Source organism: Barbus barbus (assembly GCF_936440315.1).
Source record: "Barbus barbus genome assembly, chromosome: 48".
In the NCBI taxonomy this organism is placed as follows: Eukaryota; Metazoa; Chordata; class Actinopteri; order Cypriniformes; family Cyprinidae; genus Barbus; species Barbus barbus.
Window position 1 is genome coordinate 13,491,963 of NC_136726.1, and position 26,531 is coordinate 13,518,493.

At 38.9% G+C, this 26,531-nt stretch overlaps 1 protein-coding gene and 1 long non-coding RNA gene across 4 annotated transcripts in view; one reads left to right on the forward strand and one right to left on the reverse strand.

The window, feature by feature from the left end:
* The window catches only part of LOC306867060 (G1/S-specific cyclin-D2-like), a 160,515-nt gene extending 140,493 nt beyond the window's left edge, over positions 1-20,022 (forward strand). For all 3 annotated transcript variants that reach the window (XM_079412525.1, XM_079412526.1, XM_079412527.1), the window contains 5 exons: positions 629-856; positions 2,203-2,418; positions 5,673-5,832; positions 10,343-10,491; positions 18,057-20,022. In XM_079412525.1, the coding sequence (XP_079268651.1) occupies positions 629-856; positions 2,203-2,418; positions 5,673-5,832; positions 10,343-10,491; positions 18,057-18,233 (930 nt within the window). In that variant the 3' untranslated portion in view covers positions 18,234-20,022. The remainder of the gene's footprint in view (positions 1-628; positions 857-2,202; positions 2,419-5,672; positions 5,833-10,342; positions 10,492-18,056) is intronic.
* LOC306867061 lies at positions 15,670-26,193 on the reverse strand. Its single transcript, XR_013783984.1, has 2 exons — positions 20,380-26,193; positions 15,670-18,260 (listed from the first exon to the last, which is right to left on the reverse strand). It is a non-coding gene; the product is annotated as an uncharacterized lncRNA (long non-coding RNA).
* Positions 26,194-26,531: the final 338 nt, after the last annotated feature.

Below are 26,531 nucleotides of genomic sequence, written 5' to 3' on the forward strand. Positions count from 1 at the left end.
GATGACGATGTGGCGTTTTAGTGTCCTTAAAGTCAAAAGAAAGGTTTTTGACCGTTTATAGGTGTAATTTGCTTGGCACAACTATATTGGTCAACTAGGATATGCATATTATATGCATATTATTTGATACGAAATAACATCATAAAACCCTCTTTTTTAGAACACTTTGAGATAGGCTACTATATATAAGCTGAGTGTTGGGTTGGGTGAACTGTGTTTGTGTTTATGTTTACCCATCGTCTTTAAAGTAGTTGCGCATTAATGGGAGAGTTGACAAAGGATGAATATCCTGCATGATCCATAAATATATCAGCCAATATTGCAATTCTTCACCATCTTGTGGGGGCTATTGATAACCAGAGCAAGAGGGCTGGAAAAGAAGAGGAAGACCGAGCATGTTGGGTCTGGCCAATAATAAGATGCGACTTGCGTCACACAGCCTTACATCTGCAGACCTCAAATGTTGCAGCGAGAGGAGCAGAGCAGAGCAGAGAAAGAGACTAGTGGGCAAAAGTTTGATACAGGATCAGGACTAACCTGGACAACCTTGTAGACTGCTTTTATGTGCCTGAGAAGTCATTTCTGCTCTTTTTGACATTTCGCAACCATTGTATTTGACTGTTTGTAGGCTTATTTGAGACCGAAAAGGACTGTAACAATCATGGAACTGCTTTGTCTCGAGATGGACACCATTGTAAGAGCCCGTCCTGACCCGAATCTTCTATATGATGACAGGGTACTACAAAGCTTGTTGACCATCGAAGAGAGGTTTCTTCCCCAGTGTTCATATTTTAAATGCGTTCAGAAAGATATTCAGCCCTTTATGCGGAGGATGGTGGCAACTTGGATGTTGGAGGTATGTAGCCTACTTATCCGATCATTTCCGTGCTTACACCGTATCTTCAAAACGTCTAGCTAAGTGTTTTCTTCTTTATTCTGTCATGTAAGCATTGAGCTTCCTTAATATTTCCGAAATGGCAGATCCGATTTTGTCGGGCTATTTATTTTATTGCAGTCATAAGCGCTGATTTTGGACCAAGTTCACGATTAGATTTGCAGGGGGATGGAGGATATCGACATATGTCAGTGATCATAAGCGCATATTTCTTAAAGTTTTCCGTTCCGTTAACACAGAGGACAGAATCGTGCTTAATGTTATTTATTTATTTTTTGGATAAATATTTCCATGCCCACGTATGCACTTCAATGCTTGCCGCTGTGCTACATCTAACATCGCCATGTTGGTTTTTCTTTCACAACAACTTTATCGCAACAAAATGATCATAACAACTCTTTACATGTGCATGACTTGATAAATGAGCCTTTAAGGTACATATTCATGGTTGAATATATTGGGAATTACGTTTCTATAATTTTGTACAATTTTTTTAAATATATGCTTGCGGAAGGGGCGAGGGCCCGCACTGCTTCTTAACCCATGCTGATCGAAGTCTATAGCCTTGGAATTAAGTTCGGTTTTTGTCAGAATCTTTCATATTTCCAATCTCTGAATGTTGAAAACGTTAGGGGAGGACCTTAGCTTTATTTTCATGTTTTAAATTGTCAGGTGAATCGTGCAGGAGAATTTATATAAATTTTTGAAAAAAATATTTTGGTCCGATGGTGACGCACTCTTCTAAGACCGCATGCTACTTCGTTTAAAAAATCGTGTTTTAATCATATAAAACATCGGTTTGATTGCTTGTCAATTGTCGGGAATGATGTGAAAAGGGTTGGTGAATATTTAGAGGTATGAACAGTAGACCTAGGCAATTTATTTATATTTTTAAATATTTTATGAAAATATGACGAATTAAAAAAACAGATCCCGTACTGTGTTGCATGGGTGTTTTTTTGGCTCGGGCGATTGTGACTTGAATTCATTTCTTACTGAATAAACCAAAGGAATGTGAGTCTATTGACAAAGATGTTAGAACCCCCTTTTCATCCATTAAATTTATACATTTATTACAACGACAAGACAGAAATTGCACTTTTTTTTGGAATCAATCTCTAATGTTACCGTGACGATTTACAACCTGTTATCTATGCAACTGATGGACAATACAACGTATTTCGTTTAATTGGCATAATTATATGATGCATATATAGTAATTGCGAGTCTTATAAATTAGACTAATTTTGTTGCGCCACGTGCATCTTTTCCTCTGAACTTATTAAGTTATGCCCTGCCCTTTCCAGGTCTGCGAGGAACAGAAATGCGAAGAAGAAGTTTTTCCACTGGCTATGAACTACTTGGACCGATTTTTAGCGGTGGTACCAACAAGAAAATGTAACTTGCAGTTGCTCGGAGCAGTGTGCATGTTTCTTGCGTCTAAATTGAAAGAGACGCGTCCATTAACTGCAGAGAAGCTGTGCATCTACACTGATAACTCTATCAGACCGCAGGAACTGCTGGTAAGCACCAAATAAACTCTTTGCATACCGAAACTTACTAACATTTCTCTAGTGACTGCCAGAGAATTGGTTACACCTTATTCACAATTTTCCTCAATATATACTATTGCTAAGTGTTTATTTGTTTACATTACAGTATATACTGCTGTTATTGGTACACTAAATCGTTTAGTAGGCTAGTCATCCCACTTAAAATAAAATTTCAGGTTATACAGATAGGCCTACTTGTATACTTTAATTTGTGATGGAATTTTTCATAGTGTGTATGTTTACAAATCAGTGCCATAAGAATTAAAAGTAGTCTACAGCAAAGACTAAGTTCTGTTTGACAAAATATTCTACCGACTGATGGATGTTCTCCACAAACATTCAAATATCAACTCAAGGGCATTAGAGTCCATGCCTGACAGAGCTGTTACGCCATCTAGTGGCAAATATGCACCCCAAAGCTACATCAGGGCTGAAGTCTTGTTCCACCTGTATATGCAGGATTGGATGAATATTGATAGTCTTGCAGGAGTCCAGTGATTTTAAGACTGTCAATTGAAAGATACTGTCTACTGACTACTTATCATTGTCTAATTATGGTGTGACGAAAAAAAAAAAAAAAAAAAAAACCCTCTAGCATTGAAGATGAACCTCTCTCATGCTATTTGGAACTCTAAGAATGAAGATGTATTTTTCTCATGTTATTTGTATGTTAAGTTTTTTTTTTTCTACATTTTTGCTATGTCACACTATAGGGTATATATATATATATATATATATATATATATATATATATATATATATACATATGCACAGGTTAACTTTATGAGTCATGTCTTAAAAGAAATTGCTGAGTATGCTGGTAAATTTTTCATTACTAGTTCATCAGTGTCTTTCTGGCGGAAATCGGCAGTTCTCTAGTAGCTCAGACCAAAGATAAAAATTGTTTTATTTATGAGTCCTCAGCAAATTTCTGCTGTGGGCAACCTCATTCCCCAAACCTCATTTAAAACTTATATCTTTGTTGTTGTTGGAGCTTCTGCTGGTCTGCGAAGTCCAACAGATGCAGGAAGCCGAAGATCAGCTGTCAGAGTCACATCTTCATTTTTTGTCATCGTTAGCTGGCAAGAAGTTCTTGTAAATGAAACCGCAGTGACAGCCTGGAGGTTCGACTGGAGGGCTCAAAAGAATATTTGGTTCCTGCATCAAGGCTGTGTTGCAAGAGTGTCAGTGAGTTTTAGGGCTGGCCTCAGAGCACTTGTGAGGTGACACTGGACTGCTGAGTTGATAGTTGACTGAAAAAAATGGTGTCCTTAAGTTACTTAAAACTGGTATTTGTGGTCATTTATGGCCTCATAAAGGTTCAAAGGTTAGAATTTGTGAATTTCTTAGAATATGACCAAAGATTGAGTTGGACAGTACAGGTACACAATCATTTGCTAACATCTTATTATGTAGTGTTGAACCTTCAGTAGTTGCCAAAATTGTTTCTTCACTTAATTAGGACAGTTCAATCAAAAATGAAAATTAATCAAAAGTCGAACATACTCAACCTCATTTAATTCCAATCCTGATTGACTTTCTTTCTTAAGAAGTTATTTTAAGAATGTTTATCCATAAAATCAAAGTCAATGGGGTCCAAAACAACAATGACTGGACCCCATGGATGTGTGTTGTTTATAGAATAAAAATAATAAAAAAACACGAGGATGAGTCAATTTTAATTTTGAGTTGATATATTTTTAAGAACAAAGGAGCACACACCAAACTGATAATGCATACAACTTTTTACTGCCCAAACTTCACAGATCAGTTAGAACGCAAAGGCTTATTTTCACATTAGCATGTAATTGGTTTTCTTTTGGAGAACGCCTCTGCTCATAGTTTACATTCCATCATACCTCTCTTGGTGTACCAGGAGTCAATGGTTTTGAGCGAATGTGGCTCTAACATGTCATCAAGCTTCATATTCATATCAGGAACCTCCCCTGAGAAAAGAACTGACAAGAACGTAGCTGTTTGTACTTTTGGGTGAGTGAAACACCAGTGAAATCCAGCAAAGAGAGGAAGTGGAGAAATCATGCATCAGCAGATGGCTGCCATTGTATTCCTTCTCATTTAGAGTGTTGCATAGGTATACGCTCCTTTGTGGGTGCTTTAGAGCAGTTGTAAACACCTATACTGTATGTCTCAGAAGGTAATGGCAACCATATTGGGCCATCTCATGACTAAAGTACATGTAGTTCACTTGTGGAGAAAAACCACCTCCATCTGAGCAATGCGCTCAGTCATAAGGACTGTCCCAACGAGTGCAAGTTTTCCCCAGTTAGTCACTTGCTCCCCTGTTACTCACCCCATTTCAAACAGGAAGGAGGAGGGGTTATTTGAAGGATGCTGTCTTCTTGTTGACTGAAGCCAAATGACTTAGCATCTTACGTTTACATTTGTCACTGTGAGTTAGGTCAAAGCAAGTTCATGTTATGCATCAAGAGTGCCCCCAAAAGATGAAATAGTGTCATCAGCAGTGTTGTACAGTCAAATTCATGGTCATTATTGAGCCTTGTTTATTCCATTGGGGTTACAACTCAATATAATTAAAAGACTTTTACATATATATAATAAGGTTTCAAATTAATGTGTTTGTGGTTGCAAATGGGCTAATGACAGGTCCAACATTTAACTATGTGTACTCAGACCTCTTTTGACTTGACAGATCGCTATAAAACATACTCACAATTACACTTCTATGCTAAGGAGGAAAGTACCCGATGCTGGACAGTCTCTGTGAAGTGACTGGGCAATCTGAGTGACCCATTTTTCAACTCAAGTGTGCCTGCATTCAGCCTTGTAGCTTTTAGGATTTCAGCTTGTATCTTTGCGTAGTCAAGACCAAACCATGTCCTGGAGGAGCTTTGCTGGTGCTAGATTTTGTGCAATCATAACTGGCTTAAATGGTTAACATAAGCATTCAGATAAGTAACAGAAGTTTTTGAACACATTTAGTACCTTATCTACAGTAAATAATTTTTTTTAGACCTTTTGTCTGAATGGTTGATAAAGAACATTAGCCCCAGCATCCAGTGTCTTAACAGTGCAGTGAAGGAAAACAGACATGAAGCCACTTGACAAGATGCAATTTGTCATTCTAGTTAAATGAACCTTAAGATCTGAATACTTCAGGTATTGCTTGTTGATTCCGATCACACAAATGATTTAGGTTTGAATCTGTAATGATTTTGCTTGTTTCCTCAAACCTTCTTTTAAAGGATTGGGAGCTGGTTGTCCTGGGCAAGTTGAAGTGGAATCTGGCTGCTGTCACTCCCAATGACTTTATTGAGCACATTATGAGGAAACTTCCGCTGCCTGAGGATAAGCTGGACCTGATCCGTAAACACGTGCAGACTTTCATCGCCCTTTGTGCAACAGGTAGTGTATTCAATAGATGTTTATAAATAATTGCCCACAAAGAATGTTTAACTGCTAATTTGTGTAGTGCTGCACAGAAGCTTTCCTTCTCGGTTTTAAAACGAATATTCTCTCAAGTGCATTTGTACAACAACTTTGTAAAGTAGCCAGTGTTTTCCACAATCTAGAAATTAGGTTTATCATTAGCTACCGTGTTCATGGTTAGTCCATAAATTTAAATAAAAGAAAGAAAGATTGTGTTTGGCAACTTGTATTTGTCTTCCATTCATGTTTTTAAGTATGAGTGATAATGATCCATTGCCTAGTCAAGTTGGTGTTGATGTCTTGCATCATCACTTCAATAAGTTTTTTCTTTGCAAAACCTGAAATTAAAGCCGACTTCTGTGGGTTTAGTATCTGTGGCAACTTTATTCAGGTTCTCGTTGCAGGCAAATTATCAGATGCCGTCTCATTACATTCATGAGAAACTATGTGGACTGAAATAGCGATGTGTAATGGAGAGAATTTCTCTGGAAGCCTTATGTGCTTGCCTGGTATGTTTGGCGGGTGTATCAGTGGCTAGGCCTGAATACAGTGACACTTCAAAGGGCAGTTGTATAGTTAAGGACATTCCTGTGTGCTGGTGAGCCAGTGGTTAAACCATTCCTGCTTTTAGAGGTGGGCCACCTTTAGGAGATCAAACATAGAGATGAGAGGAGGGTGAGAAAACGTGAGGAGTGTATTGTTCTAGCCGAGCCAAATAGTGAAGCATGTCATGTTTTCATATCTTATCCCCTCTTCTCACGCCTCCCAGATGCTCCAGGGCATGACGACTTTCCCATAATCAGGAGCCTTTGTGGGGCTGGTTCTCCCAGCCAAGCCTGCACCCAACATCACCATAGGCGGTAATGGGATCCAGTGCACCACCCTTGTTCCCTCAGGCTTTTCTCTTCCTCCCTGGGGTTGCTCAGCTCCCCAGGAACCTCAGGAGTGACTCTGACTTTGGGAAAGTGGGATATGAGGGGAGAGGTATTAGTAGGAGCAGCTGGCAGGTCTTTAAACATGGAGCTTTTGATTCTCCTGTTGGTTTGTGCAACTGCCCCGACATGAACAGGATCCATGAAAACTGGATACGAATCTTTTGTGCTTGACAGGATGGGCACTGATGACAACTGGGATAATATGAATAATTTAGCTGTATAACTTGTTTTTTTTTTTAATTCAGAAGCTAGTGAAACATACCGCTGTTGTTATATACACAATCTAGTTACTAGTTTGACAACAGGGATTCAAGAGGTATCCAAAAGATTTTAATTGCTGAGCAGATGCCTCGACTGCTGCTTTTTTTTTTCTTCTGTACAGTTTGCTTTATTTGCAGAGAATTCCACATCCCCTTCTTTTCTGAGACATGTGTAAATCAAGGCCCCTGTATCTGAATGAGAAAGGAAGAGAAGAGTGTGGAAAGACGACAGCTAATTTTTAATGGTTCTTCTCTTTTGATAAAACAGTTCCGTTCAGAGAACTTTGAACGAAATTTGGTCAGGCAGAGTAGACCAGTTCAGTATTAATTAATATTATGGAGGCCTTTCAGAGATATGCAAATGACTGGAAGGCTCGGCTAGAGACTGCAAGAAAGGAGACAAAAGGAACAACCCTCCATTTCATATGCAGAGGCATGTAAGGTTCAGTGCAGAAGGAGAACCCGATAAAACGTTTCTCCGGAGGGCAGTCTGTAGAAGGCCTGCACAGGAACAAGCTCATTAAAAGCGATTATACCCCATTCTTACTCTTAAACACCCAGCACCCGCTTTACTTCTCAGTTGTAAATTGCTTGTAGATGTATAGGAACATACCTGAGAAACACTATCATATTCGATAATCTTGCCGCTTTTCAGATGTTTACTTATCGGAGAAATAACTAGCGACTGGTCGAGACTTCAGCAGGGCTGAAAATTTAATCTAACAATTCATGTCATTTCTCATTCAAGAGGCTCTGCTTCCTCCCACAGCCTGACTGCTGTTGCTCAAGACTCTGCACTGGAGCAAGACTGAAACAAGTTGTTACAGGATTTTAACAGTCAAAGAGGGTTCCTGTTTTTAATTCATCTGTTTTTACTATGGTTTGACAGGGCAAACCAACATGCCGCTATTGATGATGAATTTACTAGTTGATGATTTGTGGCAGATTGGACCATTTTCAAAAAATTACAATAGACAGTTAATGTAATACAATTCTATGAAGTAATGCTAAACATAAATGTCCCAGACATCCGATTATTTTAATGAGAATTGTTTAATACATAATGAGACACAACATAACATAATCCTATTAAATTCTATGTTGTAGGTTTAACAAACAATTATCATTTAGTTGAATATTTAGTTACAGGTTTACTCTGTTATTCTGTTTACTCTGTGACTTTAAGATGTTAACTTACATGCTTTACCTGACTTTCCATTTGATTTTGAGTGTGAAACTGTGACGCCAAATTCATGTTTATGTTTGATCTTTATCAAAAAAACAAGACTTGTTTTGAAACAAGACTTTCTGTTAACTCAAAACCTGTGCATCTGCATGTGTGTCTGGCACTTGATTTATTGCCCCTCAAATCATCGGCTTCTTTGGCTGTTCCTCAACTTTCCGGACGCTTAATTAATTTACAAGTTAAATGCATATACAGCACATTGCACCCACCAAGGAGCTTGCTGTGTTGGCACAGGTCTGGGGATGCAGTGTGGCGAGGACAGGAGAATGGTCCATTGAAGGGGGTGAGAGGCTGGTATACCAGGCCAGCCAGCCGCCGCGTACTAGGAGCCTTCCATCACAGGCTTCCCCACTCAGCTACATACACTGTTTATCCTCTGCATGAATATCAATGAAGGCGTGTAGAATACAGCCATTCTTCCTTTACCAATCTCACAAACCAGAGCTTCCAGCTCTGCCGCTAGCACGCGCATACTCTTGTTCCATCGACAAACGTATCTTGTCTAGAGTGTGAAAAATCAGACTGCAACCCACTCGGCACATGCAAGCTGTGTGTGGGCACCCAATTTCCACTGCTTTTTTTCTCTCTCCTGCAAAAGACCCAAAGAGTTGCAATGTGGTTGGTTTTGTCTTCTTCCGGTTGACCAGAACTTCTTTTAGTAAAATTTTCTCTGGCCCGAAATCAACTACAAAGGGAAGACTGTATAATAAGTTAATTTATTTGTCAACACTGAGCTGCAAAATGAGAAAATGGCTGGCTTTGAATGTTAAGACAGCAATGAAGGCATGCTCGTCAGTTATCAAAGACCCCATGGCTTTGAAATTTTTTTTTTTTTTTTTTTTCTAAAAAGAAAAGAGAAGAAAAATCGCCCTTAGAGCCATCACACACAGTTTGCTTTGCAATTGAATATGGCAATATGGTAATGCAAAGACTGCCAGGGAGTGTGGGACCATGAGCCCTGCATTAGAGGAATGGCATGGGGGGAATGAGGTGGGTAGAAGGGTCTTTTCTTCTGCCAAAACCTTACGAAGGTCTGGACACTGACTAAAGAATGATGCTTAGTGCCCCCCTCAGCCGCCCCTGCTGTCTAAAACCCAACAACACCCTCCCCCAACACCCATCTTTTGTGCTGGCTGTCGGGTTGAATTGGAATCCACAGAGAGGGCTTGATGTTGCATCTCTCAATTGGATGAGATGAGGTGATGGTTTCAGACAATGAAGCCACACTCTCTTGCTCACTAGACCCAGGTCCATCAGTGGCCACACTCAATTAATATGCTAAAAGATACCAGCGACACTGATACAAATCCAGAGCTGTTGTAACAACAAAGCTAGAGCATGTGTGCCATTCAACCTTAGGGGTATGTGTCTAAAAAAAAGTGTTGAAAAACAGTCTGAAAAAGGGAGAGGGGGAGCTATAGAAAAAGAAGAAAGACAGAAATCAATGAGGCAGGGTGCAGACAGCCTAAGCTGTTCGTTTTTTTCTCTTTTCCTCTGTCTTTCTCCCCCTCTCGCAGTCAGTCGTCTTTTTGGGCTTCAGGCCCGTTCACAAGCTGTCTTATTTGCATTATGAATGACAGTGAGAAAGCTAACAAGGTTATTGGTCTTTGAGATGTACGCTTGTGACCACACGTGGAAAAACGACCTACAGCAGTGAGCACTGGCAGGGGGACTGTGGCTCTTTATTCCATCCTTTCCGAAGGCTATAGGGCTTTTTTTTCAGGGAGCACACGATTTACTTAGGAGCTGGAAGAAAAGGGGCCGATCTGCAAAGGGTGACTGGAGGAGAGGGATGGGGGTGGGGGTGCTTTTCAGATTTTCAAGCCAAGTGAACCCTCATTATCCTGGGCTGCAGTCATTAGCAAAGGACTGTGCATGGACCTAATGGAAAGGGCTTTATTTATTAGTATTTCCGATTTTTATTTTGTATTCATTTCAAAATATTTGATAAAACTATTCCAAATACCCTAGAAAAGTGTGGTAAAGTACATTTTTATGAACTCGGAGCGAGACAGATCTTAATGCTTGGTTTGCTCTTTCCTCAGATTTCAACTTCGCCATGCACCCTCCATCCATGATTGCAACGGGAAGCGTGGCAGCAGCTATCTGTGGCCTGCAGCTTAACAGCACTAACCGCTCACTCTGGGGAGACAACCTAACAGAGTTACTCGCCAAGATCACAAACACAGAAGTTGTGAGTATTGGTGCTCTGACAATACATTTTACAAAACCTTTTAATAATTATGATACAAGGTACAAGGCATGGGGACCATTATAACAAGATTCTTCAGTTTTGTTTGGTGATAGGATGGGACAGTAATACTATTGGTAATCTGTGGGGCGAGTTTTACGGTGCCTGTAGGACTGTGAGAGGAGGTTGTGCATTTCCCCTATTTACTCAATGGGCTTGGGTCCAGCTCCAATTCAATTTCACATTCAGCCACTGAATTACTGGAAGTGAAATGGGATTGACCCTGACTGAGAGACTGTAAGGAAAGAATCTGCAGGGCTAGGGGAATGTGTCAGGGATACTATGGCTTTATGCATATGACTTGCATACAAATTCACACAGTGTCACACGAGCGACTGCCTCATGATCATTCAGCTTTGTTTAGGTCCTTTGGTGTATATTTAGGGGGGAAATAAAAGCAAACAAGAATAGAAAATTAGGGTTAAGAGAAGAACCCAGGAAACACATTTAACTCCTGCCCTGACCTGAAGAGGTCAACCCTCCTCAAGATACCCTAGAGTGCACTGCTGCTGGTAGAATGCTTGCTGCCCCAGCATGTGGTGTGTGAAGTCGTACACCATAGAAGAGGAAAAACAAATAGCTCTCCACAGCAGTAAAGGTGCTCAGTGTCTGAGGAGTGTGAGGTCCAGGGCAGAAGGATTGAACTGCCTGGTCCATGAACAACTCGTCACATTGCAGGATGCCAAAAAGCCATGCCTTTTAAAACATGCAGGTATGGTGTATGCCCGTTACCCTGCTCACCCTGACCTATACCTTAAAGAAAACATACAAGAAAAGCTCATTCTATGATCCTTTACTCAGACCTCATGTCGATTCAAACTTGTATGAATTCCGTTCTACCATGGAACATAAAAGAAGAAATTCTGAGAAAAGTCTTAGTGTCCATACCATGGAAGATAAATTTGCTTGGTTACCAACATTCTTAACAATATCTTCTATTGTGTTCCACAAAAGAAAGTCATATAGGTTTGGAACGACATGAAGCTGAGTAGATGAACAAATATGATGATGCAAACACCACAGTTCTAAAAATGCAGTGTGAATAATTCAGTAGGAGTAGGGGGCTGTGGTGCAATCAAACTGTTTGTGTTGAGAAAATCTTTGAGATCCTATCTAAATGGAATTCTTTGACCATTTGGGAAATCAGAGATATGATAAACAGAGAGATATCTATATCAGGAGTGAAGCAGAAAAACCTAGTCTTCAATAAACAACATTTTGTGTACTTAACTTTACCTAAGTGTATGAGAACCTTCCAGATTGAGGCAGAGGTTGGGAGGTGAGCGGTCAGACAGAGTATGAAGGAAAGTCAACCTAATGCCAAACGATGCTGCCAGCCTAACCACCAGGAACCTTGCTGACATTTGTGGTGTCCAGTGCCTGTAGTTTCCAGTAGACATATGATAGCGGCAGCCAGCCTCTTCCAGTCGCCCTTGGAATGTGTGTGTAGCCCAAGACACACCTGGTGAAGCATACTCTGTGCAGCACTAAGGTACACACATGCATGCCAAACCAGGAAAGCTGAAAAATTGGCTTGAAGTTTCCACAAATACTCTAAGAAAGAAGCAAAAGGCTATACATATTCACCTGGCACTGGGTGTTTACAGTAAAGTTTGTTACTGTAGCTACAGTAAATACAGTAAATGGTGCTCACTGGGCATTTGTTTTCAGTTTTTTTAAATGAGGCCATAAATGGTTTGTTTAAGTTGAGGCATGAATTTGTGTCCTCGTGCACCTCTAGAATACTTATAATACAACTTTACAAGCTAAAGCTCTGCATATGGAAAAACTAACCAGGAAGAGAAATTGCACAGTGAAAACTCTTTGACATACCTCAGTTTCTAAAAGTAGGTGAAATGTTAGAAAGTTTGGGTCTGGCATGCTGAGAATGCCCCTTTGCCTAAAGTCATAATGTCATGAGGACTCTGTTATTTGCAACTGAAATGTTATTTGGAACTGAAAAGTTGCAAATTATTTAGAGAATAACTTCAAGGCTTTTTTGGTAAACAGGATCATGTGTTAGGCCCCCTGGCCTCTTGCATTAGGCCTCTGGGACATCTTAATCCCTTTCATTTCTCAATGTTGTAATGACCTTGCTCTGAACCCGGCAATCCTTGCTTTCACTTCCCAATAAAAAACAGACGTTGTTTTCTGTGACTACTTTATGTCTCTCCTTTAGGCTCCTTCTGTCCAAGATGGCACACACCGAGTGACATTACAGTCTGCTGGTTCTCCAGTAGAGCAGCATTTCAATCCATTTTCATTAACTTGTAACAAATGTAGCCATGTTCCGGTGGGATAGAGAGAGTTCTTAATCAGGGAGGAGTTGGATTAGGCAGGGACCACCCACTCTATCTTGAAGCTCACCAAGTACCACCCTTCTCTGGATCTAATAATTGAGAAGCTCTTCTAGAGCAAGTCCTGGTTTTACCAGTAGTCACACACTGAAGCTGTTAGAGTTGCCTGAATTAAACCTCTGGGGCTTGGCATGAGTTTGGTTGCGCAGCTATAAAGAGCAACGCACAGGGAAATGTCTTTTAGGAAGTCAGGCCTGGCATTCTTGTGGTATGACACAGGCAGTTCCTTTACATGTTTTATGCTTTAGTAAATTTTCTAGAAGGAATTTATTTTATGACTAATAATGGCTCATCATGGTGGGAAACAGGAGACCTCTAGAAGGATGGTGCCTGTTCATGATGACATCAAAGAAAACAACCTCTGAGTGATACTAAATTAATCCTCAAAAAAAAAAAAAAAAAAAAGATTAAATGCTTTCTCTCAATTCCTTTTCTTGTGTGATGCACTGCTTCTACAGGCATGAAACACATGGCCCAGGAGTCATGCATAACATAAGTTCAGACTTTGGCCCATCAGCTTTTAATTAGCAGTAAATGTCAAAGGAATGCAGCCTCTCCACAAGCAACACATTCTCCATGGGCCCTATCCATGGGCCATTCACAGCAAACTTCCCACAGCCGCCTGGTGTGCCGCAGACATTCCCACTAAACAGGACAGAGAGCTTTGATCACCGTGCATTTAGTTTCACTAGAGGGCATTATTGCTCATTTTGGTGACAGTGTGAAAGCCATTTTTAATATGTCATGTGCTCTTTGGAGCCACCCACAGGGTTGCATAGGGCATCTATATGAAAAAAAATCTATTACAAAAATGTATTTTGTTCTTAGCTACTGAGCAGGAAGAACACTCTGGTGGGCTCAAGTGAGATCCCCTTAGGTCATTACATGCTGTTGTGAAAATGAAAGGGTATGAAAACCTAAACGAAACTGCCTTGTTTTATCCACAGGATATGGATGTAATTTTTTTTCTAACTGTTCGCAGTGCAACTCTTTGTTTGGTTATTTATATATATATATCTATATATATATATATATATATATATATATATATATATATATATATATATATATATATATATATATATATATATATTAGTGCTGTCAATCGATTAAAAGAAATTAACTAATTAATCACGTTTTTTCTGAAATTAATACCACCTAACATTAAACTTTTAAAAATACTTTTATAATGCAATAATTTCACATGTAATCTTCAAATTAATGTCGAAACAACATAAAGACAGTATATTTTTAATATTTGTTTAATAGCATCTTTTTTTATGACTGAACGCCTGTATCACTGACACCAATACTACTGATGCCTCTATAAAGTTGTTCTTTATTTCCTAATGTTTAACCATTGACTATAGACATTCAGCATTACAGTATAATTGAGAGCTATCAATTTGAATATTTATTAGACTTCAATAAAATAACTTCTAATTTAGGTGAACTTTAAACAATCTTCCATAAACCCATTATAACAAATGTCATATTTAGGTACATGTGCCCTTCAGCAGGTAGGACATATACAGAAATTGAATAAAGTTATCAAACACTAAATTCTAAATTAAATTTAGATGAATCCTTAAAGTTATAAAAGTTATTGATTTCCTCTTTTTTTCTTTTGTTCTTTGACGAACAGACATCACAGCAGCTGGGTTAATAGGTTTTTTGGGTGTTTTTTTAAGAGCTGCCGCTGCTGAACAAGACACGGATCTGACACGCATCATATTTTCTCTCAACTCTATCCCTTTTCTGACCCACTTCAGGTCTTAAAGTCTCTATTAATGAGCTGACGAGTTGAATTGGGTGTGTTAGATGAGGAGACAGTGCTGGGCTGCTCCAGGACAGTTTTGAAAACCCTTTCAGAGACATGTTCTTAAATGTGACTCATATATAACATATAGCCTAATACAGGGGTGCCCAATAGGTCGATCGTGATCTACCAGCAGTCGATCACGAAGGCAATGCTGGTAGATCGCGCTTTAGGTAAGTGGTTCTCAACCAGGGGGGCGCAAGATAAAACTAAAATATACTACATTCACTAATGTTATGACTAATATGTTAAGTAATGTAAAAATATATAGCCTATAAATAAATAACAGCACCACCTTTCTACGTATTCTGTGATATTCTGTGTTTCGGACGTTTCTCATCGCGCTGTGTGAAATGAACGGTGCGGCTCAAAACCACTGTATGAGCATATGATATGCAAACTAGCTCTTGGCTAGATAAAAGAAGGCAGTGTCACACTAGTAGCCTAAAGTTTTGATGGACAATGATTGTAATCAAGGTAAAGATGATTACAGTGACATACAGGATCGTGCATTAGGTGCGCGTTGTGTCCGTTATAATTGATGCGCTCTCGGCGCACTGATCACTATAACATCATATTTCTGCTTTAATACAGCTCAGTATATTCACGTAGTTGAATAAAGCAAGTGTTTTGTAACAGATGCTCACGTGTGTTGGAGAAGTTTGTGAGGATCAGTGGTGTTTATGTGCACACGGGCATCAGACGCTCCAAACAAGTTGTTCTTATGCTGGGTACACACTAAAAGATTTTTCAAATCTTATAAGATCTTCAAAATGTGAGAGACCACAAACATGAGGACAACAAAATCCTAGATTTAACCGTTTTGCTCCTATAGTGTGTGGTGTGCCGCGATGTGACAAAGACAGCACACCACACACCAACAGATTTTCAACCAGAGTCCCGACTGTGAACACGGAAATCTCGCAAAATCTCTGGAGACTTGAGAATAAACAAATTTTTTTTAATTGCAATTTTAGAACAAAGAACATACAAGGGCAATAACATATAAATTACATCAAATACAATAATAAACAAAAAACAATAAAAAAAATTAAATAAAATAAGGAAAAGCAATAAAAAAAAATTACATTTCCTTAAGTTTTAAGGCTTTAAAGCAATGGCAACGTCCCAGTCTTTGGTAATGGCAGGAAGAAATTGCGATGATAGTGTCCAAATCCTTTTGTGCTGCGCCATGACTGCGTTTGTTATGCTTCCGTCTTCTGTCAGCTCACTTTCTGATTGGATATTGTTTCGTTTCACATGATAATCTCAACATCATATGCGCGTTTGTCCTAGGGGTTCCCCCCACACATGTTGAATATTTACGATTTACGATCGGGGTGCCTCCGACGTTCTTCCGAGCAGATTCGGTCACTCTTAACACACCTCACACCACAGGAAAATCTGATAAAAATAATCTTTAGATCCACCAAGATAATCGGGGATTTTCGGAAGGGGAGAAATTGGCCCAAAATCAGCCCGATTAACTTGTGGTGTATACCCAGCTTTACAGAGGAACTATTCACTGATGACATCGTGAATAGCGAACAATAATAAAAAAATATATATATTTCTTATTATTAAATTAATGCATGCAATATAAAGATACATCCCAACAAGCCTTTTTAATTATTTATTTAAAATGTTTTTGATCATTTATTTATTTTTCACTTGGTAGATCTCGGTGAGTTTCTCATTTGAAAAGTAGATCCCCACTCAAATAGTTCAAGTTCAAGTTCATTTTATTTGTATAGCACATATACAACAGCCAAACAGGCTGACCAAAGTGCTTTACAGAAGATACCACATACACAGAAAAACAGACCAGACAAAATTTAATATAACCCGATTTAAAAAAAAATAAAATAATAATAATAAGCCATATCACAGTAGTCAATACACTAAGGAAAACAAATACGTTTTTAGCAGGGACTTAAAAACAGACAGTGAAGGGGCCATTCTAATCTCTAGAGGCAGGGCATTCCAAAGTCGAGGCCCTGCCACTGCAAATGTACGCTCACCACTGCGCTTAAGCCTAACGTGAGGGACTACCAACAAAGCCTGGTCACAGGATCGAAGGCTTCTGGACGGAGTGTAGAGATGAAGAAGTTCAGAGAGGTAGACAGGGGCTAGGTTGTGAAGGGATTTATATACAAAAAGTAAAATTTAAAAATCTATTCTCTGACAAATCGGCAACCAGTGTAAGGATCTAAGAACCGGGGTGATGTGTTCATATTTACGACACTTTAAAAGAAGTCTGGCCGCAGCATTCTGAACAAGCTGAAGACGTGCAATTTGACCCTTAGAAATACCGCAGTATAAAGAATTGCAGTAATCTAGACGAGATGTAACAAAAGCGTGAACAGCCATTTCTAAAGTTTTAGGAGTGAGAAAATGTTTAATTTTAGACAGTAAGCGAAGTTGATAGAAACTGGATCCGATAACAGAGGAGATATGTGTATCAAATTTTAAATGCTGGTCAACCAGAACTCCTAGGTTCCGAACCCGAGAGGATCTAAAAACAGATAAACTTTCTAACTCGGGGCTAATACACTGAGAGTTCTCATTGGGACCGAAAACAATTACCTCGGTCTTGTCTTCATTTAGGAAGAGGAAATTTTGGGCTAGCCATATTTTAACCTCCTCTAGACATTGCAGAAGAGAAGTAATCGCAGTGGAATTGTTTCTTTTGATTGGTAAATAGATCTGAGTATCATCTGCGTAGAAATGGAAAGACACGCCATGTTTACGCAAAATAGAGCCCAGAGGTAGCATGTAGAGAGAAAATAGAGAGGGAGCTAAAATAGAGCCTTGAGGAAGGCCACAGGTCAGAGGTGCAGGGGAAGAGGTAAAATAAGTGTGGGCACCCCTGGCCTAATACATGCATGCACAGTTTTCTTTCGTGCTTTGATATGAAATGATAAAGGCTACAGCTTGTGCCGGCGCCTTTGTGCGTGCAATTGAAGAGCACATGCCAAGTAGCCTACAGTACCGTTTCCGTGCTCGGTTGACTCGTGCCTGGTGCTGAGGTGAAGTGGAGTGCGTGTCTGAAATGTCTCCTGTTTGATGTGCTTGTAAAGACTTCCTGTGACTAAATAAATGCACTTCTTTACAAGAACAAAGAGACAGAGGCAGCAGTTGTGAGTGGGGTTGCCAACACTAGCCCTGCCCCTGCCCCTAAATTATAATAATTTTTGTGGTTTGACTGTAAAACCTGTAAGTCAACTGTGTGTGAATTGTGCATTTTGCTGGAAGTGATTCTGGATAAGTATAGACATTGCAGCTATTTAAGTGACCCATTTGTGTAATGCCTTGTGTCTGATGCATTTCAGGATCTGTTAAAGGCATGCCAGGAGCAGATTGAAAGAGTTTTGATGAATAACCTGAGGGAGGGCCGCCGGCAGCAACAGAAACAGCAGCAGCAGGAACAGGGTGGCCCGCACAGCAAAGCACTTGATGACCAAGACCAGTCCAGCACCCCAACCGATGTACGAGACATCAACTTGTGAGCTTGCTGCAGGAATGCTGTGATCAGTCTTCAAGAAAAAAAAAAGAAAAAAACAACAAAAAACAAAAATGACAAAAAAACAAACAACCCCAACAAAAAGTGCTTGCTAGTCTTTGTAGAGTTTTATCTTCATTTTCCAGTAAAAATTGCTCCCATAAATGGAAAAAATCAAATAAAAATCAAAGCTATTTTAGATACAAAAAATAGATATTTTTAAAATGATTTGATACTGATGCAAAGAGCTCAACGGTGCCTCAGACTCTTAGAAGGGAAGCGTGTAGTATTTTGCAAACTCTTTTGATTGTGTAAACATAATAATATGATATTTAATGCAAAAGTGTTAGTGTAAAGGGCTTTTCAAAATAGAGTCTACTGTATCAGACTGGCTTGAAAGGGTACAAAAAGTGGGGCTATGTTTTTTCCTGTTTTGTTGTGATTTTTTTTTTTTTTTTTTGGTTCATGTTGGAATGCCTGAACTTGAACACACAATGAGGTGCCATGAGTATGAATGGATGCACCCATTCACTTGGCTGTGCATTAGGACCAGAAAGAGGGATTTAAAAAGGAGTGGTGAGACACACGTCTTATGCTAAGAATGCAATGCTAGAGCAAGAGGGGCTTATATCTTGAGAATAGACTATTAATATTATTTTTATTATGATTATTATTATTATTTCTGTTAAACAAGCAAGTTATTGTCTCTCAATGCTAAAGTTACAGACACTTCAAATAAGCTTTTGTCAAGCTGCTTGTGTGCATGCATTTGTGTGGTGTATGTTGGCTCATGTGCAAGTGTGTACAAGTTACTCTATATCAAGCACTCTTGTGTGAGTCACGTGGGCTTTGTTTAATCATCTATCTGCAAGTGTTGGTTATAGAGACTGGTTCACTGGTGGGCACATGGTCAAAGGACTGGACAGGGGATAGTACATGATTCCACAATTCTTGGAGGGCCTCCTGTATCAGTGCCTTATATTAAATGCTTTTTTTACTGGCCTGGAAACTGCTTGAGGGCTGAGCCCAACCCAGTGCACAGAACAAGAGGAGGCAAGAACAGGGAGTGGACAGAGACGACTACGTTCCCTTGTATCTTCTAAAGGCAAGAAGAGTTGTTTTTAAAATATGTGGGTAAGATTGTCCTTCATGGCAACCTCCCACTAAATATTACAGATGTATTGTATACAGACATTTTATTACGTATTTTGTTGTGAGCATGTTGAAGGAGCCTTAGGCTGATTTATGGTTGGTCCCATCAGGGACCGAAAAATGAGTTGTGGAGTTGTTTGCAAACAAATGTGTGCTAATGCTGTTAGAAGTAAAGGAATGTGTAGGCAAGAATGATCGAGGATGATGACGATGAAACTTGGTTGGTTTGAGGTGTGAAGCATGCTGCTGAGATGAGGATGCTTATATGGAGTTAGGAGAAGCAGGAAAGGAGTCCAAAGGAGAAACAACAGCTATGGTTTCCATATATCACCTGATATTTAAGATCTTTAATCTATTTGTCTGTTTATTTGTTTGTCCTTTAGTTTTATGTCTCATGTTTGAATTACAGACCAGTATCTAAACCAGTTCCATCGATACCGCTAGCGCATAACTGGGGACGGTTACTCCATCGGTTTCAGTTCAGAGAGCATGTTTGCCATGGATAACAAATGGTTAAGGAGTCCTTTTTCTTTTTTTTTGGGCTGGTTTCCCATGTGTAGTTCATGGCATGTTCATTATAGCGTTAAAGCATTGGAAACTAATGTATAACAAGCAACAACAATTAAATAATATTAATGCAAATTAAAAAATAAATAAGTAAAAAAGACCAAAAAACAGACAACAGAAAGACAGAAAACAGATTGAAATGGACAAATTTTTTTTGTTGTTGATTTGCACGCTCCAAGGGCAGTTTTCAATTTGAAAAGACTGCAACATTGCAGAAAAAATGTTATGTAGTGCCTTGAGTCTGATGTGGACTTTAACCCTGTTTTGCTGAGCTTAAGCATAAGATCCACTACCCAGCCATCCAAAATATGCTGCTTCCAAAGGTTGAACTGGCATGGGGTTTGAAATCTTCCACAAGTCATTACACAGTGGCTAAAAACAGGGTGCATCAGCAGCACAAAACGGCTTTCATATGCTGAATTCTCATAGCTTACCTTGAAAAGGGGCAGTCGTGCTTGGGTTTGTGTCCGTCTATGTATGCGTGTGTGTTTGTGTGCAGGTCTTTCTGTGGGTAAAGGAGATATTTATGTTTACTCATGCGTTTCCTTTCTCCAGAAACAGTTCTAAGTGATGCTTGAGTTTCACAAGTCACATTTCCTCCATCCTCACACCAAAACCCCCGAGTCAATCTTATTGTATTAAGTTAGCTTGTCTTATTATTTTCCTAGCTCTGTTCTGAAAATGAATTACAGTACTGTTAATAGATTGTATGGGTGGCTAAGTGGTTTGAGTTTAAATATGGACCGAAGTTACATTCCTTAAGGGGTATGATACTGTTTTCCAAAGTGATGAGAGATGGAAAGAGTGTGAAGACATCAATCAAGTGTCAATATTGTTGAGTTATTATTGTTTTTTTCCGCTGCTAAAAAGCTATGATTTTTTTTTCATCTTATACACAAAAATAACATTACATAGTTGTGATGTCACATCAGTGTGCTGCTATTTTATAAACAATTGTATTATAATTATTTTACTGCTTACAGAATACTTTGAGAATACAGAAGTAGAGGGTAAAAGAAGAACATGAATTGAGTATTCGACTGGAAATGCTCTTTGTACAGTGTGCTCTTATTAAGGCATGTTTCTTTACCTTTTAATCTTTTTTCCTCCTCTTCTTTCTCTGTCACATTCTGTAAGTGTGGTATCTCTATACCTCAGGTTTACTGGACATAAAAGACTTTCCCATTACCTCACACAACTCACAACAGTTTTTTCGGGAACCTGGAAAGGGCAGCACAAATAAGAGGTTATGATATTTCTGCTGTGTACGATGTAGTAAATTAAGTGGAATTGAATTTCCAAAGTAGATGAATAGCAAGCTTACAAGGCTCCCACCTGGACTTCAGAAATAGTAGACGGAGGAGGTGATGAACGTTTGACTGTGTCTTATGTACATGGCCCATATCAGTGGAAATAAACCTGTAAATATCAAATAAGCAACAACATTGAGAAAAGCCCTCCTCCCTCCACTATAACCATATCATGTACCTCAGTTATGTCTGTTGCACAACCTCTGTTCAATAAATCTGCTTTAAAGAGTGTGGTGCTATGTTGGTCCTATGTTATTTTTCACTTTTATTGGCAAAGTTAACAGTGAAAATAACAATGGGAACCTATCCAGCATGTTATAACCTGGTAAAACAAAAACAAAAGACTGTAAAGACAGTGTTGATAATCCAGATGGAAAAATGACACATTTCAAAAATCAAGCAGAGGTTGAACTTTTCTGTTCAACAATGTTTCCTTCCAGAATTATCCGCTAAATAATTACAACTAAATGAAAAGATGAATTAGGGCTTGGCAACTCTGTGGATATTCTTTGGATTTCTGTTGAACTCAAATAATTGAGAGCATGAATGAAGTTAAAGGAGTGGACATGCTGTATGCTAAGGTCAATAAACTTACCATGAAAGAAGTATTCGTCTCCTGTCCTCTTTTTTAGTACGCCATTGGTGAAAACTGGTATAATTCGACGTCTCTGTTTTAAGTAATTTAACGTAATACCGATTATATACTGTTTAAAATAAAACGACAAATAAAAATTAAATGACAGACCTTATGCAATTTCAAATCCCGCCACTGGCGCCAATGACAGCAAACATTTACGTCAGCTATGACTGATTCGTGAACGAATTGTTCTTTTGAGTCGGATCTTTCCAATGAATCGGTTGAGCTTATGCGCACAACCGGTCTGAATGATTCAAATAATTTATTAGGTTTAGGATAAATTATATTACAAAAAGGACCCTTATAAATAAAGCAAACAAAATGCCTACATCTAGCTTTAGACCGCGTAATGACTTCAGTAGGTTTTGACACAAAGAATCGCTGTAATGTTTTTGAATCGCTCAAAAGAACCGATTTGGGAAATTGAATCAAACAAACCACCCACCCACGCGTAGTAACAATAACGATAGTCCGACAGTAAGTTGCCTTTATTGTTTGGGGTTTTTTTTACTTAATGAATGAGATTTCTTCTTTTAATAACTATTCTACATAGCCAACTGATAATAACTGCATTATAGATTCAGTAACGGTAAATAAAAATGATCTAAGAGAATAGTTTTAATCATGTTACATCAGTTTTAATTGTAACATCATGGTATTATACAGTAAACTGACGTTTAGTAACGTTACAGTTTAAATATGACGTTACTCGTAGGACTTTAGTTTTAAGTTTACTGGGCTCCTCATATCATATTACTCCTGTCTGTTGCTGATGCTTAAAGGTCAGTACGAATCCCTCTTCCAGTGAAAGGTCAAAAGCAAATTTCTATCAAACAAAACAAAAATAAGTTCTACCGTTACTGTCCATGTTTGAACAATATGGGCAAAGTTTGCTGTCTTTATATTGCAAGACTTTGTGTAGAATCCCTTGTTTGTTTGTTTAACTACATGTCTATTTACAACAGACCCATTAATTTACAATTATAACTTTTTTAACTTAAAAAGATGTGTGCTGTTAGTAATGTCGTTTTTATTAATCATGCCGTTTTGCTTTAACAGCGGTGAGACGCAGTGCAACAAAGATGGCCTTTTACAAGGTAATTTGTTTTTTTTCTGGGGGAAAAAACATTATCTGTTATCCCTAACTACCAGTAACCCTGTCTTTATTCCATTAGCCTATTATATTATATAATAAGCATTAATTATTGGCCTTTTTACTGTATCAGCAAATGGTCTTCTAACAACAAACTATATTTATAATTTATTTGCCTTAGGTCAGAAAATAGACTCTCCGCTTTCTAAAATTGGGATTCAGCAGTCTGAGGCTGCTGGTCAGTACCTCAGGGATGTAAAATTCACAAATGTGTTTGTCAGTGACATGAAACGTGCCAAGCATGTAAGCAGAAACATACTAGTAGAAGTCATACAATCTGGCCACAGGTAGAGGGAGATGTTTCTCCACAAATTTGACAAAATAACCCCAAATCAAATCCAGGTCAGATGAGCTGTAAATGCATGTTTCCTGGATAAGATTCAGTTTATTTATTAAAGTGAGTAGTTTTGAGGATTAATAAATATATTTAATGTGATATAGAAATTATTAATAATACTCATCATGTTTGGAGTCAGACAATTTCTGTTATAAGATACTGCTATAAGATTGCACATGCCCTTCTTGTAACAAAGACTACTTTCTTTATGTGTATTTGTTTGCACAGTGTATTTGTTGACACTTTTAGTCGAAAAGTCGGGAACTTTTAGTCGGGAAGTCGTGGCCTAATGGTTAGAGAGTCGGACTCGTAATCCAAAGGTTGCGGGTTCGAGTCTCAGGCTGGCAGGGATTGTAGGTGGGGGGAGTGAATGTCCAGCGCTCTCTCCACCCTCAATACCACGACTGAGGTGCCCTTGAGTAAGGCACCGAACCCCCAACTGCTCCCCGGGCGCCGCGGCATAAATGGCTGTCCACTGCTCCGGGTGTGTGTTCACGGTGTGTGTGTGTTCACTGCTGTGTGTGTGCACGTTGAATGGGTTAATTGCAGAGCACAAATTCCGAGTATGGGTCGCCAAAACGGAAGAAATCAAACAAATGTTTACATGTGTTTACATGTGTTATGCAAAAAAATAAGTCATACTGTATTCAAGCACTTTAACCAGATATATCAAAAGACAAAACATACCAACTTTTGGAAAGACAATATTTAAAAAATATATTTGAAGGATTTCAGTTATATACAGTGCCCTCCATAAGTATTGGAACAGTAAAGACAAAATTGCTCTGTTGGCTGTGGAGTCAAGACATTTACAAATATGATTAAAAGATGAATATGAGACAAAACTACAGAATGTCACATTTTATTATTGGGTGATTCAACACATAGATGTTTTACCAGCTAAGAAGTTCAGCACTTTTAGAGTTTCATCCCTCTATCTGATGTGAGCATAAGTATTGGAACCGTTGCCTCACAGGTCTTTCTAAGTGATCAGCTGTGTCCTGTTGCATTAATTCTTCAGATATTAAAAGCAGGGAATGTATCGTATCAGTTATATCCATTACTTCTGTATTCTTAATCTTGTATTCGATGATGACACACACAAACCAGGATGAAGATGAGGGAGCTGACTTTGAGAGAAAAGCAAGTAATTTGGATGCTAAAAGAAAAGAGAAAGCCAGTTAGAGCTCTAGCAAAAACAAAGGGCTTGGAGAAATCAAGAGTTTGGAAACCACCAGCGACACCAGCAACCAACAATGACCTGATCAGCTGAGAAAACAACAGTAGTTGATGACAGACAAATCATAAAAGCTGTGAAAATGAACCCTAAAAAGACATGTCTGTAAAATCACCAACAACTTCCAGAAAGCTGGGGTGATGCTCTGACAATCTACTGTCCTCAGGAGACTTTGACACAGAATTACAGATGCTACACAGCAAGATGCAAACCTCTGACCAGCACCAAAAATAGAAAGGCAAGATTAGAGTTTGCAAAAAAGCACAAAGGTGAGCCAAAAGAGTTTTGGAACTGTGTTTATGAACTGATGAGACAAAGATGAACCTTTATCTAAGTGATGGGAAAGCAAAAATGTGGCGAAAACAGGGAACTGCAATGATCCCAAGCACACAGCCTCATCTGTAAAGCATGGTGGAGGTGGTGTCATGGCATGGGCATGCATGGCTGTCTCTGGAACAGGCCCTCTCAACTTTACTGATGACTTAATGTATGATGACAGTAGCAGAATGAATTTGGAAGGTTACAAAACCATCTTGCCTACCAATATTCAAGAAAATGCCACCAGATTCATTGGGAAGTGCTTCATATTGCATCAGGACAATGACCCAAAACACCCTGCCAGTTCAGTCAAGGAATTTATAAGGGCAAATAAATGGAAAGTCTTAGATTGCCCAAGTCAATCTCCAGATTTAAATCCGATTGAACATGAATTTCACCAGCTGAAGAGGAGAGTAAAGGCAGAAACTCCCCAAAACAAGCAACAATTGGAATTGGCTGCATTAAAGGCTGGGAAAATTATTTCAAAGGATGAAACCAAGAGTCTGGTGATAATAGCTTTTAATCTTTTATATCTGCCTTATGTTCAACTGTCCCAATACTTAGGCTCACATCAATGAGTGGGATGAACTCTAAAAGTGCTGTTCTTTTTATTTGGTAAAACATGTATGTGTTGAAACGGCTAATAATAAAATGTGACATTCTGTAGTTTTGTCTCATATTCATCTTTTAATCATATTTGTAAATGTCTCGACTCCACAGCCAACAGAACAATTTTGTCTTTACTGTTCCACTACTTATGGAGGGCACTGTATATATATAACTTATGAGTCCTATTATATCATTTTATATGTGTGCTTACCATTTAGACACTGGCAGCATTAAATATTGACTTAAAACTATTTAATATTCTGTAAGGGAGTGTTGTCTAAGTTATTGATTTCATTTGAAATGCTTTAAAAGTATAAAAAAAAAAAAGTCGTGACGTATTGTCAAGTATGGTGACCCATACTCGAAATTGGTGCTCTGCGTTTAACCCATCCAAGTGCACACACACAGCAGTGAGTAGTGAACAAATGCACACACACACACACACACACACACACACCGTGAACACACACCCAGAGCAGTGGGCAGCCATGCTGCGGCGCCCGGGGCAATTGGGGGTTCGGTGCCTTGCTCAAGGGCACCTCAGTCGTGGTATTGAGGGTGGAGAGAGCGCTGTACATTCACTCCCCCCACCTACAATCCCCTGCCGGCCGGGGACTCGAACCCGCAACCTTTCGATTACGAGTCCGACTCTCTAACCATTAGGCCACGACTTCCCCTATAAATTCTAACTAAATAAATATGTCCTCCTATGTTATTGTATTTTTTTTTTACCCTCATTTGAATCACTGCAGTTTCGCTAATATTATGCAATGTTTTCTTTCTTGTTTTCTTGTATCTTTGTAACAATTTCCAAAGTCATTTAGGGGAACTTTTGTTTCATCTTTGAATCATGACTATAATAACCTGCTGTAAATTAATGCTGAACCTGAAACTGATATGCACGAACACAATATTTTTTGTGCTTCATATTTGCATAATAGTAGCAGAGTGTCCTGACATGTACTTCAACAGCATAGAACAGTCA